Source organism: Staurois parvus, unplaced genomic scaffold (genome assembly GCF_062004578.1).
Source record: "Staurois parvus isolate SC_StPar_1 unplaced genomic scaffold, SC_StPar_1.0 ptg000599l, whole genome shotgun sequence".
Taxonomy (NCBI): domain Eukaryota; kingdom Metazoa; phylum Chordata; class Amphibia; order Anura; family Ranidae; genus Staurois; species Staurois parvus.
The window spans coordinates 2536082-2554404 of record NW_028318395.1 but is presented as its reverse complement, the minus strand read 5'-3'; the positions used below and the strand labels follow the sequence as shown (position 1 = coordinate 2554404).

Below are 18323 nucleotides of genomic sequence, written 5' to 3'. Positions count from 1 at the left end.
AGAATGACTACAATGTTACCAGGGCTAGAATATTGCTATATACTGTAAAATAACAGTTGCCATTATTTAAAAATAGTTTCCAGGGCAATTTGATGCAGAATCTGTGCACCTATATATGTCACAGAGTGCCAAAGAACACTCTATGCTTAGTCATGAAAAAAATTTTTAGGTAATGCATTTCCATAAATAAATCAGAGAAAATACTAGGTGACATTAGGAAATATTAGAGTATCTCCAAACAAAAATGTTAAAGTAAAGGGTTACTTCCTGACCCATTCTTTAATGCTGTCTGTGTCTCTGGATAAGGGGATTTATTTACTCCAATTTTTGTTCTTGTAATCTAAATGGAAACAAAGATCTCTCTCCAATGGGGACATGGACAGCAATAAATATTGCCATAGGTTCTAACCAAATCCATAAAATGATGATTTCAAAAACATTATGTACATCTTAAAGTGGTAGTAAAGGTCTCGTAACCATTTATCCTTACAGGTAAGCCTATAATAAGGCTTACCTGTAGGTATAGTAAATATCTCCTAAACGTGCACGGTTCAAGAGATGTCTACTTTAGCAGCGCAGGTGATGTCCCTGGCACATGCGCACTGTGCTCTCAATGGATGGTGTGCCATGCATTGAGAGAACAGTGCCGCAGCTGTGACTCCCACACGCATGCGCTGGATTGACATCATCGTGGCTCGGCCAGTCAAACAGCCGTATCCTGCAAACCCGGAAGGAAGACGGGTGAACATGAAGCCCTGTCAGCAGTGACAGCACTATGCTGGAGGGTTTTGTTTTCAGTTAAGTATTTCATAATGTGCTAGTATGTGATGCATACTAGCACATTATACTCTTAACTTGTAGGAGAAGATTTTTGTGAATTTTTTCCCTCACTTCCTGTCTTGATGACACAGAGAGCAGTAGAAACCTTGAAACAAAATTTAACACTCCCCTCCCCCACACCCCCCCTCCCCCATCAATAAAAAATATTCTTCAAACATTGATTTTAACAGACATAAAAGAAGGATTTCATAGTAAATTTCCTCAATACAGTAATGCCAGGGATGTCTGCAGGAACAATTCTTCAAGGGGCTATTGATATTTATACCTATGTTGTAACTGAAATCCCAGATCCCCCATTAGTGCAGGCTTTTTTTCAGGACCCTCTCTCCTACAGTAAGAAGATTATTACTGCTCATGACAAAGCACAAATAAAATGTAAAGGGCTTAGACAGAAAAAAAAACATTATTTCACAGTAATTACATACAAAGGTAACGGCATATTGTCAGTTCATATTATTTAGTCTTAAGGCCCTGTTCAATCCATGGTGGATAGACTCCTCACCACCCGTTTTAACTCTGAAAAGGCTGAACCATGATGCAGTAGTCCAGTACATTTCATGTGGTTGCAGGACAGTTGAGGAACAAAACCATGTGTACCTCATCACCATTTGCGTGTACCAGATACATTTATATTTCAGAATTTGGTGATTTAAATATCTTTTTTAGTATTAGAACTTTTATTATTAGTACCATGAGTAAATCTTTCTTGTCGTAGTTCAATGTCTGTTGAGTTTGCACGTAATTTTAATTATGCAGAAGGGTAATTCGTTTATAATAACCTATTAACCACAAAGACCTGATACTAATTTACTAAGGGCACTATTGCAAATAGTGAAATTCAGCATGAATTGAATATACTATAAACTGAAAACACACTTTGTATATCACTATGTGTCTTCTTAAAATGTCAGTAGGTAATTTTATATTAATAAGAATACCAATCTTTCCATAAATTAGCTTACCTTCTGGTGAAGAGGTGGGTTTCTGAGAATATGTGGAGCTCATTTTGCTTTTTCTACTTCCATCACTGCTCACAGACAAACTGGACTGGATCTTCCTGTGCATTTTTTGAGAAACAGGAGCTGATAACTTTCTATGATCTGCAGCAACATGTTTGACCCCATTGTGGATTCCATTGATATTACTCAGACCTACATGACCATTTTTTATCTTGCCAGTTTCTTCCTCGCTCTGTTCCAGTGCTGAAGTATTTGGCTGAGGCAAGCTCTGAGGTTGGGCTTAAACATAAAGGAGAAAGAGATGAAAAGATTAAACAGAATTCTCTAAAACCACAGCCAGAGGAAATGGGCTAAAAGATACTTTAGAAAGAAAACAGGACAGAAATGTTCATAGAAGAACATGAGACACTTATGTCATTTTTAAGTCCAAAAATTTCAGGACAGTACAATTGAAAAAAATGCAGCAGCTACAAATGTATAAACATTTAGAGAATAAGCTTAATTAAATCAAAATGTTCTGTAACCTTATGTGGCATTATTATTCTCTATGTGCAGGTATGTTCATTGGCTTAAATTGTCAAATGGTCAACCTGTACAAAATGTGCTCCAAGTGAATAATGATGCTCATAAATATCCTGTAAACAACTAACGCTCAAATTGGGTCGATTTACAAATAGGATACTCACTTTGCAATGGAATTTTTCCTTCGATTAGGGAATGCAATGAAGCTTTGCTGACTTCGTTTAATCATATACAAGCAAAAATATGTCTTGTTTTTCTTTTCCTTGCATGTAACTGAGCATTCTTTGCAAACATAATTTTCATCACATTCACTAAGCGAAGGGAAAATTCCTTTTCAAAATGAACAGCATATTTTCCTTTACTAAATCAACTACAATATTTTAGCTTGCTCTGGCAACAGTTATCAAAAACTACCCATGGACAAATGTTTTTTAATCAGCTAATTTGTATTTTTATGGACAAAAATCTAAACTCACATAGTCCTTAGCGAAATTTTTAAATTTAAATGAAAAAAAAAACTGAATTTTTTTTATTAATTTAAGGACTGATGTAAAAAATGAATAAAAATGTTTAAGCAGGGGGATTTTTAAGACCCATTTCCATTTTTGCGTGTGTCAACTCACTTCTGTAAATGTAACTTTAGGTTTTAAAGAATATGTAAACTCAACATTTCATATTCCTGAATGTGCCTGCTGTACCATAGACACTGTTCTCCTAGTATTGCTTCCTTTGTGTGAAATCTCTGGTGTTCCTGCCAGTCCCTCCGATATCCCATTAAAACTGACCACACTAAGCACGAGAACACAGTGCGATAAGTTCTCTAGCTGTTCTGGGAACTCAGCTCATTACATCCCCCCACCCCACACAGCCATTCATTGGGAAGATCATTGTACTGCTGTTTCTTCTCCCCCGGCCCATATGTCTCTGAGAACAGTATGTAATCACTTATTAAAAAAAAAGGGAAGAAAGGTGTACATAATGTTTTTTATATCTATATTCAAAATGTTTGCCTTTTGTTTCTATTTTAAACTGAAAGGGTTGTTTTACAATCACTTTAAGGCAACTTATTCACTGTATGGGCTGGCAGTGCACCTTTACACAGTAAATATTGGGCATGTGCATTGTGGTGTGCTGTGCATTACTGTAACAGTGGATTGATGATGCCACTCAAAAACAAATGGTACTGCAAAGCACCCTTCCACATGCACTACCAGCATTGCCAGATGGGCCATCCAAGTTATAAGTCCCCACATAAAACACCAATGAAGTTGAACAAGGCTTTTAATGGTAAGCAGCTTCCCCCTTTTTTGTGAACCAGACAAAATAGCCAAACAATTCCAATTATTCTATTCCAATTTATAGAACCTCCCAATACTCCACTGACCCATGTCCCAGTTATATTATTCAAAATTTCCCAAAAAAAAGTAAGGCTATCCTCAGACTCAATGGACCGTGCAGAGAACTTAGAATCCAAGCCTGGATGGGTTCACTAGACACTATTAGAAATTATTCATTCCAGAACTGACCAAACCTTTTCTTGCAGCTTATAATTCATTTTCATTGTCGCCCACCCTACTCCCTTCTTGAAGCTTACAGGATGGAAATTATATGGCATACCAATTACAGACCTATCTCCTTCCTAAATGTTGAAATTTCACAAAAATTATTGCACAGACTACACCCCCATGCTTCCAGATTACTCAGCCAAGACTTTGATACACTTCCTAGTATCTCAAAAAATGGAGGCCTTCTTCTGTCTACCGATGACAGGGTTGCTCCAGACTATATGCACTCAACTCTTCTAAAAATTGGCCTTCTCCCCAACATGATTAACTGGATAAGAATGTTAAATTACCAGCCTATGGCAAGAGTGAAGACTAAAGGCCTCCTATCAATTCTTTCCGATGGTACACAACAACCATAACCATAAAACATTAATTAGGATGATTGACACCCTACAGACCTTTAAAGGCATCCAGGTAAACAGAAGGGAGTACTGGATTGAGGCGTTTGCAGGTGATTAGCTCCTGTTTATCATGAACCTTAAATTACAATCCCATACCTTCTTTCAGAACATGAACAATTCAGCAACATTTCCAACTTCGTAATAAACGTTTTTTAAATACACTACCCTAAACATAAACCTCCCTAACAAGTTGGTGGACTCCATGAAACATACATTCCCTTTGGAATGGTCCTACAACACTGTAACCAATTTAGTTATGTGAATAGGTCTAAGGGGTTAGACAGAATCAAAGTAAAATTTCCCTTCTTCACTACAAAAATAAAATGTGGTCTCCTCACATCAAAGGGCTTACCCTGCCTTGGTTGGGGAGAGTAACTTTTATAAGGACGCATGTCCTACTGCTAATATTTTACTTGATAAAATTAATACCCATTTGCCTTGTGCATTTATTTCTGAAGAATATTCAGGTTTCTTGCAATAAATTTATATGGCTAGATTTCTTCCCAGGACTAAAATACTCCTTGATGACAGCCCTCAAACATAACAGTGGACTGGAAGTTTGGCTTATTAAAATTGTCACAACTCCATAAAAAACCTAAGTCACCATGAAATAACACCTCCCCTTTACCCCAAACATTGTACACAGACAAGATGTTGAGGTAAAAACTAAGGAATCACTTTATTGAACAGAAATACAGGTTTTTACACACATTAGAAATAGGGCAGTCCTCACATGAACATTAAAAATGAATATTACACACTGGGATAAACATCCCACAATAACTAGGTAACAAGGTAAATATAACACAAGACTAATCCCATCATATGGAACCTCCAGGAGGATTATCCAACAGAAAGAAATAGGTGACTCCATTAACATTGGGAGAAAGACACAACAGTAAAAGCATAACACCTTAATAAACAGACTACATCAGGAGACGACAGTGTCAAATTGTTTGAGCTCATTATATTAATATCCAGGAGGGGTTTGAAGCAGTCAATGCTAGCTTGGGCTGTCTATACCCCAACAAAACACAGAGGCTCAAAATCTGTACCCGGGTCCTCCAGTTCTCAGAGTCTGTGTGTTTTGGGGAGGCATGGACTTGAATTTGAAGTCCTTCAAAGGTCCCCCGGGCACACACCTCCACAAGAATAAAGCCCCTACACAACTCCCTCTCACCAGTCCCTCCTCCTAGCATCCCCCAATCACCACCTCCCCTCTTAGAACCCCCCCGTAAATCCCCCCAGAACAAATTCTATCTCCCTACCGGTGTAGTCACAGCAGCAGACAGGAGGGGGTGTGGGTTGCGTTCCTTCCCCCTCCTTCCTAAAGCTCCTCTCCCTCCTGAACCTACAGAAGGGGGAGGGCACTGTTAACTCCTGAGATAAATGAGGGAAAGAGCATGAGAGTTAACAGTGGATCACTCAGATCGGGCTGTTGCCGTGGCACCCCAGTTGAAAAACACAGCACTATACCTCTAGCCCTTCTTCCTTCCCCTTTATTGAGTTATCTTTTCCCTGAATTTAAATTAATCCCTTATCTCTTTACCCCTTTCCATTTTCACAATACCACTATGCACACACAAGATGCTAGGAAAAGACCTTATAACTTCAGGTTTAATCAGCATTCCACTAATAAGTAAGGTTTTATTATATTTTGTTGATGTTTACTTGAAAATTACTTAGGGATCTGCAATACCTTGTCCACCTCACCTCTATTGTAAATCTAACCTGTATACAATGTTTGTGCACCCACACGCAGTCTTGAGATGTTCCAAATTATTTGTGTTCTGTTGTTTTGTTCTTTACTTTTTCAATTAAATGTACTGTGTGTTTAAAAACATTGATAAAAGAATGGAATAGAAGTAGTACCCACAGTAAAGAGCATAATTTTAAACACTATTAAAGTGTATCTATGCCTCTATTTCTTTTAAATTTTGGGACAGAATGGGTAAATGTTAGAACCCCTCTCAGTGTTAATGCTATCCAGGACTCCACAGGTGAGGTTTCCCCTTACTTTCTGTTCTAGGGACAACCTTTTATCACACAAGCATTGAGGGAAAGTCTGCACCAGGTAGTCAGAAAACATCAAAAAAGTTATAATCCTCCCCCCACTAAGATTTCTCCTCACTTCCTGTCTCCCTTTGTCAGCTCGACAGGAAGTGAAAGAATCTCTCCAGTGGCGCTTGCAATGGTAGCAAAACCAAAACCTGACAGGAGTTCTACTCCTTCTCCATTCTATAGATACTGTGAAATCAAAACAAATATTACATATGCCTAAAAATACCTACTAGATAACATCTTGCAGCATAGCTGCAGCAAGTTCATTGCAAGTTCACAGGTAACTGTATTTCTAAAAAAGGAGTGGGATGTGAGTATTTGTTTAAAATTTCAGTTAAAATTATTGTCCTTCATTTATAAAGATCCAACATATTACACATCGCTGAACATTAATTCATTGATCAGTTTAACTGGAACTACAGCTCCAAACTATGCAAGCTATGTCGTTCCTTCACAGCGCATGCACCAACTAAAAAAAAAACCTGGAATTTCTTTATTATAAGCTTACCTGTAGGTACAAATTAACAAAGTGGGCTTACTACCACAGCGCTGTTGAGTGCTCTAGTAGTTCACGGATTTGTCATGTCAGTGTGAAACTGCCTACATGTACAATTTATTATCATTAATAGCAGTTAAGCTATTCACCTCAAATGTGACTCCCTCCTCCACTTCCCTGTCTCTAACCTCTCCACATCCTGCCATTCCAATATTCTTAAATGTCTCCCCCACTCTACTTTCAGTTTTTCCCTGCATTCGCTGCCCACCCCCCACCCCCATCATCGATTTCCCTCTCCACTGATCTGCACCAGCCCCCCAAATCCTGCAGCTGCTACTTCGGCACTCGGGAAAGCTGTAATCAGGATGGAGAGTGGGGGGGACTTGTTAAACATGTTTACCAGCCCCTTCCCTTTCCTTCAATGGATACAGTCAGCAATCACCACCGATCGCTCCTGTATTCATTGATAATTGACCACAGTAAACTGTGTTTACTATATTTCAGTTTCTGAATGAATAGGAGTCTCTATACAGACTCCTTATTCATTCATGTAATGAGCAGCTTAGGTTGCAGAGAAAGGGACATCAGGGGTCTGTTTAGACCTCTGATATCTGACCAAAGCCCCCCCCACCCACCCACTCAAACAAAAATACAAAATATAAAAAAGTAAATAAAAACATAGTAAGGCCTTGTTCACACAGAGCATACACCGCGTACGCCCCTGCAAGGCTGAGTTTACCCTATCTGTGCAGGTATTGATGTCACTTGGGATGTAGCAACTGACCAAACACAGCCATTGCTCCCAATTTGATATCCATGTGGGTCCATTTGCATGTCCCTAAGCTTACTCTGTCTGCGATCAGGGTCATGCACCCACATCCATACAGATGTCAGATTGGAGGCAGTGGTTAGCCCATGCAGCCATTGCATCCCAGTTGACATAAATGGGACTGCCTACACAAGGATGCATGGAACACCTGGGCATCCCTAGGCAGGTAAACATGACCCTCCACAGACATACACTATTACGCCTCTGGTGAACAAGGACTGAGCAGCAATTTAGCAGTAATTTTGTAAGTTATGTTGTGTTTCTGTGCACTAATAATGATTTTAGTGTATTTTAAATGAAAATAGTAGTTTGATGAACATTTGCACAACTATTGTGGGGCCTAAAAAATCAGTAGCACTTTTATTTTCTACAGGTCATGTGCTTTCAGAAAATGTATGGTTTTGGGGGGGGGGGGGGTCTTTTCAAATTCTGAAAGCTGTAAGAAAATAATTGTAACCTCAGATTTTTAGAGTTAATGTTTTTTTATTGACAGTTTTGTGCACCTTCTGTTTTCACCATTTCATAAAAAAGTGCAATTTAAAACGTACAAATATTTGTGCACCTTCTGTTTTCACCATTTCATAAAGTGCAATTTAAAATGTAAAAATATTAATTAACTCAATACAGTTTTAGCTTTTATATTTAGTAGAAATTTAGCGGCAATTTTGTAAATTTTGGCATGAATAGTATGTATCCACTAATAATGATTTTGGTGTATTTTTAGCAAAAACAATTGATTTGATAAACAATTGCACAAATATCACAGGGCCAAAAAAAAAATCAGTAGTGTGTTCCTTTTATTCTACTGGTCCTGTGCTTTCAGAAAATATATGGTTTGGGAGGGTCTTTCACAAACTCTGAAAGCTGTAAGGGGAAAAATAAAACAATGGAAAAATTGCAAAAAACGGCCTGGCCACCCGAGTTTAAAAGTGAAGCGCAGGGCCTGGCAGTGAAAGGGTTAAAGCAGGTGCCAGGATATCCTAGAGCAACCTGGGTACAGAAAACCTGTCATTCACAGCTAGTGAGCCATTGAGGAGAGAATGGTGGGTGGGGAAGAGCTGCGGCTCCATGTGTCTTAAGGATGTATAGAGTCAGGCTCGGGAGCGAACATGCACCAGTGCCTCATAGCAAATTGTCAAAAAAGTCAAAGGAGGGGGGCCAGGAGTGCCAATGGGGGACCCGAGAAGAAGAGGATTGGGGCAGCTCTGAGTAAATAAACAGAGAAGGCAAGTATAACATGTTTGTTATTTAAAAAAAAAAAAAAAAAAGCTAAAACCTTTAATACCACCTTCAATCGTCTCTACTGCAAACACCTCTTCCTGAGACATGTTACATGCAGTGTAATTGATCAAAAGTGTGTACACTATATTTATCAAAGCTGATTGTTCTATTGATGTATAGTATCTTTTGCAATTTATTTTTGCCTATTTTTCAGCCTTTGTTCCTTCACAGTTCCCTTGAAGAAGAGAGGATCTCAAAACACGTTGAAATATGAAAAACCTGTACCCAAGTTTGGGTTGTGATCACTAACCATTTTAATAAACACGTATGAGGTTTTTAAAGCAGTATTAAACTCAAAGGCAAACATTTATTACATTGCAGCTTACCAATTTTTAGATGAGATGGCAGCATTAGTTTCATTTTTAGGCTCTCTTGTTCTATTTTCATCTGGTGATCCATCCAGCAAGTCTGTTGTTTTTCAAAAGCATGCGCTCTCCAGCAGCAGGTATCAGTTCACATGGATCAGACAATCCATTAACCACTGGCAGGGGTTATGAAAGTGGTTCTAAAGGCATAAGTTTTTTTTACCTTAATGTACTCTCTGCATTAAGGTAAAAACATTCTGCAAGCTGCTTCCACCGTGAAGTTCCACTTTAAAGCAAATAACAAAAATGCATATAGTAAGCTGGACAGATATTTTAAGTGACCAGTACAGAACCCCTTCAATGCTGAAGTGGATATTTAGCCTACTTTTTATGCAATGGTGACCTATATATTGAGCATAGTTTAACATGGCATTCTAATCCAACAAGGGATTAATGTCATGTGATACTTATAGTTTATTTTGATAACTAATTAGGAAGAAACACACATCACTAGTTATGCTGACTGCCAGGTTAAAACAACATTTTAATTTTTGCTATTAAAATAACTTAATAAACCACAAATAATTATAAAATACAGCTGTGCGCAGAGGTTTTGAAATTATATTTCAAGTGAATATGAAAATTAATTTGTAAGAGGTTATTTTCCATAAAACTAAAAAGGTTACAAATAATAATTCTTAAAAACCTAAGATGATTTCTAACTGAAATACATACACTAAATAATGGAGGCTATCAGCTCTAAATGTTTCTTAACATACTGCTGCAACATTAATGATCTATTATTCTCAATACGTAGTCTTTCTTGTGGGCACGTGACAGCTCGGAAAACCAGACTAAAGACCATTTGGCATTTTCAGAGGTGTAACTTGTGCAAATTCAGCTCTATTGGGAGAACAATGATATCTTCAGTCAGAGATATAAAAGACACAGTGCATTGTTGGACTGATGACTTGTTTTGAATTATTCATATTTTGCCTGTATATTCAAGAAATTTTTACAAACTCTGCATTTTATGCTACATAATCGCACATATTAAACGCACAAAGAAACTTTTTGACAACCTTTTCTTTCAAAAAGTGGCATTTTAATGTTAACTTTCAGCATTTGCTATATCATTCTTAAGAGACTATTCCCTTTTACAAAAGATCCCATTTTACACTCTTTCGTACAAGCAAAAAATTGTATTCTTAGTATTCAGCAACAAATGCAATACATGTCAGAATGTAAAATAACAGTGGTGTGAACACAGAACATCAGCACCAAAGAAAGGCTATACGCCCCGTTACCAAGAATTCTTAATTTTCTGTACTTTATAAGAAAAGATTCCCATTTGACATTCACAATGAACAGTTTCAAATGTTTTATTAAAAACGGGCTTTAAAGGAAAACACAGTATACCCAGCTGATTTCAATATTTTATACTTCACTGATTATATAATTGGGTTTAAGATATAGAATTAATTTAAAGAATCACTGTTATCCTTAAAAAGGCAGTAAAGCAAGTGTGACTGTCTCTCCAAAGCTAAATTCAAAGTTCAGTATAGCAAAGTGAAATAAAACAAGTATTTTTTGGAAGTAGTGAAAAACAAAGATTCTGTGATCTGACAATAATGTTAAAAATTCAAAAAGACATTTTTGTTCAGGGACAAAAATATCTTTGAAGCCTGAAAATTGTAACTTATTACCACTTTAAACACCCTTACAACTTTTTTGCAGTCAAACTATATCTAAAGACAAAACTATTTTTTTTAGTTTTGGACAGAGTAGAGAAGTCTTTTTCAACCAGGTTGCCCAGGCACCCTGGGGCACCTTGAAGTTTCTTCAGGGGTGCCTTGGCAAAATGACTAAAAACTGCCCAAAAATGTTAGTTACACAAAGCCATAGTTTTCAATATGTACAAGGACAACCTTCTATCCACTGGCATCCTAACAACCAATGGTCGACATCGTTCATATCAACTGATGTCGTCACCTGCACAGCATCCTTGTTTGAACCTCCCCTGCCCCTCACTGTTAGTTTCTCTCAATCACTAATTTGATTTCACCCCATTACTGAGGGAAGAGAAACACTGGAATACTATTCAGTATCTGAGTGCAAAAGAGTATTTGCTTTGGGAGAATAAATCCCCTCCAACACTGGGTGTCCTACGTGTGTGGGTGTTGCTGCATTAGCTAAAACTATTAGAATAATTTTTTACATCTTAGAATGGGGTATCTTCAGACTGTCCATAATTTTAAAGCATACCCCAAGATTGTTCATAACTTTAAAGGGTGCCTTGACTGAAAAAAGGTTGAGAAACACTGGAGTAGAGAAGGTTTAAGACCCCTGTCATTTTGCCTTATTAGGGTAGTTTTCTTTGCATCCTGTCCTGTAGGGACAACGGAAAGTAAAAGGGAAGGCCTTTCTTAGGCAGTTGTACCACAACAAGTATTCCCACTAGAAGACCCCCCCCCCCCCCCAATGGTCAAACAGAGACAGTGAATCGCACCTGCGGAAGCAACACAGAAAACGTGACAGTTTCTAACCATTCCCTACTCTATCCACAACAGGAAAAAAGTATCGGCTTTAGATACACAGTAAGATTACCACTGCTAGGGTTTTATTTATGAACTACATGAGCTAAACTCCACTGATACTTCAAAAAATAAAGCGTAATATATGGTTAGCTTTATCCTGATCAGCCAGCGGGCGCACACAAGCGTGGTGGATGGAGGAATTTTCCTGGCTGGGGCATTGTAGCAGGACTCTCTGTAGTCAGAATACACTAATCAGTGGCTGTATCCGGCTGATCTAAAAAATGATTTACAAGTAAGCCCATTTAACAAAATCACTCTAATGATTTATTTCTATCACACAGGCATGGATACACATGGATCGAAATTCGTCTGGTCCCTGCTGAATTTTGATCCATCCGTGGTTAGCTTAAGGCGACATAAGTGCTTGTCCTGTACTGCACCTCATGCTGATCAGTGGCACATAATCTGGAATTCATCACTCTTTGAAAAGACTATAACAAGATTCCAGATTAATTAAAATAAAAAAGTAAATGTTTACCTTTAAACTATTACGGTGGGGCAATATTATGATGTAAACAAATTTTAGATTATATTAGCAGCCCAGAGTTTGTTTAGTTTTTATACAATATATTAAATAGTGAAGCGCTCCCAAACTACCTAAGAAAAATCCCTCTATACATACCATAAATACCAACTGAACTTAAAAGTAATCGATACCATAAGGTGATGAAAAACACTTAGGTAGTTTGGGAGCGCTTCACTATTTAATATATGGTATTTACGACTTATTGGTTGAGGTTGAGTGATTGCAGCTGGTAGATAGGGACGTACCCATATCAAGCGCAGGAGGATATCCCCCCCCCCCCCCTTAGTTTTTATACAGATAATTTTGTGCAGTCTTATAGAAGTGACAGCTGTCTGAGGGGGGGGGGGGTCTAAAGTTCCATTTTAACTACTTCCAGTCCGGACACTTTTACCCCCTTCCTGCCCAGGCCAATTTTCAGCTTTCAGTGCTATCACACTTTGAATGACAATTACGCGGTCATGCAACACTGTACCCATATGAATTTTTTAGCATTTTTTTGAGACAGATAAAGCTTTATTTTGGCGATATTTATTCACCACTGGGATTTTTATTTTTTTTGCTATGTAAATTAAAAAGTCCAAACATTTTGAAAAAAAAGTGTTTTTCTTATAAAATTTTGCAAATAAATAGTATTTCATCATAAATCTTGGCCAAAATGTATTCCGTTATAATTTTAGTACAAAAAAATAACCCAAATTAGTTTATAACCAAAAATTACAATTTTTTAAACATTTTTTTATACTATTTTTTATTTTTTTTTTTTTTACATACTGTCACCCTAGCAGTACAGTGTCACCATGGTGACACTGTACTACTTGTGGGGGGGTGATGAAGATTTTTTTTTTTTTTTTTTTTTTTTACACTGATTGCTTTTACACCCATAAAGGATGTAAAGCAATTATTTCTCCTTCTCTCTAGCTGCATTCTTGCAGCCATTAAGAACTACTGAGTGAGCTGTGAGTGGTCACAGCTTGTCACATGGTACAAGGCTGTTGTGAATAGCCTTGTACCATGTGACCTCTGTGATCATTCACAGATTTCACACGTAGTAAGCAATGATGTCAGAAGTGACATCTTGCTTACTACTCTGCATGTGATCACTGATTGGCCAATCAGTGATCACATGATCGGGACCTCGTACAGAGGTCCCATCTGTCGCAAACATGCGCACCAAAAACTGACGCAGTCCACCATTTTATTAAGAATCTCCATTTTCTCCCCTCATTCTCCCTCCCCCCTTACTCTGAAGAGGCACAGTGACAGTGTATGTGTGTTAAAAAATGTCACAGGAGGGTCATAAGAGCTATAAAGGCCCCCCCCAAGGAGTCGGGGCCTAGCTGTCCTAGAGCCTGTGCCATTTCACACCTCGGAAGAGATAAGGCAAGCTTTCTCAAGAGTTGATAGATCAAAAAGACAAAATGTACACAAGCAGATCATCTGCATATAGTCCCGTGTCCAACCCTTTTACAGCCTTCCCTGCATTATTTGGGAATTTGGAACTTTAGGGAAATTTAAAAAAAACATTAAGAATAAGTGCATTTTAGACACAGTGCCCTCTTTTTGCCCCTTTGGGCTACCCTAAACAATCTCACTTCCCCCCTCTACAGATACACATACGCGCATATCAGACAGCCATGGCCTCCAATGTTCGTTTATTTATTTATTACAGGTACTTATATAGCATTATCAATTTACGCAGTGCTTTACATATACAGTGGGGATCGAAAGTTTGGGCACCCCAGCTAAAAATTTGTATTAATGTGCTGTGGGGTTAGCTCAGGTGGGGGATCTCCTTCCCTGGGACAAAGGTAGACCGCACAGCAGGCTTTCATCAAAATCTGACTGGTTGTCAGCTTTATTTAAAAGGTTTGCAAAAAATAAACAAAACATGAAAATAAACCCTTGCCATCCAGGCACTAACTAAACAAAAGGCATTTCCTCTCTCAGAGGTGAAGGGCTTCTCCCTGTCACCGAGATAAAACAAAACCAAACCTTTTCTTGTAGGTATAGTACACACACAGCTCTCTCAGAACACCTCTCTGAGTCCCAGGCCACGAGCGACTCCTTGCTCCAGCCCTGCCTTATTTATACCACCTGTTGGTGGTCATCAGTGGAACTCAAACTCTGGTCCGGACCCACCTGCTTAACTGTGGCCCCGAAAACCCAGAGTGGACTCCACCTAAACGGTCAGGTATGAGCATATGCGAGGTGACACATAGCGTCCCTCTATCACCTCGCCGTTCATCCTGTCACAGTGCATAAAGAAGCCAAGGAAAGATGGAAAAATCTCCAAAAAGGCATCAAATTACAGATTAGACATTCTTATAATATGTCAACAAAAGTTAGATTTTATTTCCATCATTTACACTTTCAAAATAACAGAAAACAAAAAAATGGTGTCTGCAAAAGTTTGGACACCCTGCAGAGTTAATATCTTGTACTGCCCCCTTTGCAAAGCTGAGACCTGCCAGTGTCATGGATTGTTCTCAATCATCGTCTGGGCAGACCAGGTGATGTCACGTCAACTGTGTGCACCGGAACCGGACAGGTGAATTCTGGAACCCGCCTCCCAGATGTGTCTACAGGTACCTTCATCCAAGATGAACGGTCCTCTTTACCTGCTAGCATCCAGGACACCAGTTCCATCAGTTTTCTGTCTGCTAGGTCAGTCACGGGTCCAGCTGAGCCATGATCGTTGCACCCAGGCGTCTTACCGTAGCCAGCTGCATCCAAATCTGACGAAACCTGCTTCTTGACCTGGGGAGTCGGCCAGGCCATAACTGCCTCAGTCTCCCCATTCCCAGACCTCTGGGGGTCTCTTCCTACTGGTGGTTCCCAAAGCTGAACCACTGACATACCCCTCTGACAGTTACCATTCTCAACTGTCAGACTAGGCACAGGCAGTTCGCTCCTGACTAGTGACAGGGGCCCAATTTCTTCTTCCCAGACAGGGCCGAACACCACAAGGCCCCTAAAGTGGGCAACTGCACCCAGTTCCATTCCACATTGTAGGCCATTCCTGACCCCTGGGGAGGTGGTTGGAGCGTTCTCAACCCCAAGTAGCTTTCCCGGAAATTCAGGCAAGCCACAAGGGGTGGTGAAGGCTGACTCATCCTGAGCCTCCTGGGTTAGAGATGGTGGCCCAGACCCTCTGCTCAGGTCCACAGGTCCATGATGATTAGACAGCGGGCCCCTTCTGGATGCTTCATCACCTCATGGCTCCTGGGCATGGGGTAGGCCACAACCACAGGGCTGGTTTCCCAAGGTCCTCACAAAGTCTGGTCATCTGAACCTGTTTGGGAACCGAGACTACCGGGGATGTCCAGACTCTAGCTGACCCCTGGATTCCTGATGGCACCATTCCCTCTGTCTCTTTGCCCGTTCAGTCTGCACCTCCTGTGAGATGAGGTTGGCTGAAGGCATGGGGGAAGGATACACCCTGCCGTCCAACTCATGAACAGCACGGTGAGCTCTCCCCGGGTTTTCCTGAACTCGGACACCATCTTTCATAGGCCTTGCCAGCAGCTCCTGTACCGGAATGGAAAGGAGTGGTGATTGGAGCTGAAGGCCACAGCCCCCTCTCGGAGACCCGCTGATCAACTCCAATGAGACCCCTCGCACTTCCAATCCAGGTTTGCTGTCACTGCCTAGGACACGTTTGTCTGCCTGGTGACACAGCAGGACAGGTCAGATCATATGACATGCTTTCAGTCTCCCTGTAAGGCCTTTGTTTACCTTGCTCAGCAGGGAAGCCTACAGCTATCTGGCTGCTGAGGTCCATGTGTGAATCGCTTTCCAGTGCTGCCTTACACGTGGAACTACAAGTCCCAGCCGGCTGTCCAGTACCATGCAAGGACAACGCCTGGACACTTATCAAGGTAGAATCCTCTGGGCCTAGGCAAGTAACAGGCCTATCCAGACCATCCCTTTGCTCAGCCCCCAGAGATTGTACCTCTGCCCCCTTCACAACACTGTGGTTGTGAAGGGGGCAGCACTGTGGTTGTGACCCCCAACAATGAAAATGCATCATTTGTATCTTCATGACCATCCTCATCATTAGCATTATCAACATCATCATCAACGTGATTGACATTATCAATATCAGCATTCTCCTCATCATTATCATCACTATCATTGACCGTATCAACATTATCATCAACATTATCAATGTAGCTTCATCGTCATCATTATCAACAGGTACATTTCTAATGTCCATGACACATGAGTTCAATACCTCCCCCTGCAAGGGGATTTCTTCTCGTTTTCCAGCTAATGAAGAATCTTGCCTCCCTGCTCCATTCCCAGCCCCCTCCCTCTGTCCATCCACAGGTTGCCCAGACATTACCCCAACATCTGCACACAGTACCTCGGCATGTCCAGAGAGTTCCAGGGGGGCCTTCCGGGTATTCTCAGCAGGGGCGTAATAGGACACAAGAGTACCCAAATCGGCACACAACAAAACAGGTGTGGGAATTTCATCTGAGACCCCCACCTCCCTCATCCCCCTTCCCGCACGCCAATCAATGAATACCTTTGCACAGGGTATACGTGAACGGGTTCCCCCAACTCCCGTGAGGGTAAGGAACTTTCCTGATATGAGATTCCTTTGCTTAATCACCTCTGGCCGGATCAAGGTGACTTTGGCTCCGGTGTCCCGGAAACCATTTACAGACCGGTTGCCCACAGTGACTGGCTGCAAGTTGGCGGGGGTTATCCGCATCTCCCTGCGGACAAACAGCACTGAAGAAGAGTTGCTGGCCGGCTGGCCAGATCATGTCATCTGCTTCTGCTAAGGACACTGTGTCCTGAGATGTCCGGCTTTCCCACAGGTGAAACATCTGCACTTGGCCCCAGGTGCTGCAGGTGTTGGTTGAGGGGGATCTTGACTCACCGATGTAGGAGGGGTTGCTAGGGGCAATTTCCCTCCTTTCCAGCCGTTCGGTGAAGCCTTGCGAGGGTCAGACACCCGCGTGTGGACAAAGGTATCTGCCAAATCGGCTGCAGCTTTAGCAGAGGCTGGTTCTCTTTCTAGGACAAACTGTCTGACGTATCCCGGGCAGATATGTAGGAGCTGATCTCGTATCATGAGATCTTCTATAGACTCGTAGGAGTCAGCTTTCAGTTCTTTAGTCCACTGTCGGAATGTGGTGCATAAGCGACTCTCCACATCCGTGTAGGAGTCCCCAGGTCTCTTTTGCATGGACCTGAACCGCTTGCGGTACACTTCCGGGGTCATCTGGTACTACCGGATGATGGCATCTTTTAAAGCTTCATAATAGTTATCCTGTCCCTCTTGCATTTCAACAAACACATCCAGGGCCTTGCCTCGTAGCCCTGGGGTCAGGTACCGAGCCCATTGAGTTGGGGGGCACATGGTACTGACGACACGTTTTTTCAAACAACAGTAAACACGTGTCAATGTCACTATCTTGGTCCATCACTGGAAACTTGGCCGCGGTGCCCATGGCCAGAGTGGCGTCCCTGTGGTCTAGGGACCCGGGGTTCTGCACCTGTCGCTGTGGCCTCGCCATCTCCAGCTCGTGCCGACAATCAGCTTCCCTCTGCACTGCCTCTCTCTCAGCCGCTCTTTCAGCTTGCCATTCCGCCACCTGTCTGTCAGCACGGCGTTACGCCACCTCTCTGTCAGCCTGGCGTTCCATGAATGAACCGCAGGTATGCCTCAAAATCTGTCTCCTTGATGCGTTTCAGGGCTTCCTGCATCTGAGGAGCGTCTCTGCTGGTTACAGGCCCTCCGATGCTGGCCCGCTCAGGCGGTGGTGTGATGACAACATTCGGTGATCCTCCAGTGTCAGTCTCTGTATGCCTATCCTGCGAGGCCATCTGAGCCACTGGGATCGGATGCAGCGAGTCAAGTTCCCCCGAGTTCTGCTCTGCTCGGATATCATCCTCCAATAGGTCCCGAATCAAATCTTCACAATTT

General features: G+C 41.2%; 1 protein-coding gene across 3 annotated transcripts in view; it reads right to left on the bottom strand.

The window, feature by feature from the left end:
• Positions 1–18323, bottom strand: part of MDFIC (MyoD family inhibitor domain containing) — a 176260-nt gene that overhangs the window by 41752 nt on the left and 116185 nt on the right. For all 3 annotated transcript variants that reach the window (XM_089692680.1, XM_089692681.1, XM_089692682.1), the window contains one exon: positions 1803–2078. In XM_089692680.1, the coding sequence (XP_089548806.1) occupies positions 1803–2078 (276 nt within the window). The remainder of the gene's footprint in view (positions 1–1802; positions 2079–18323) is intronic.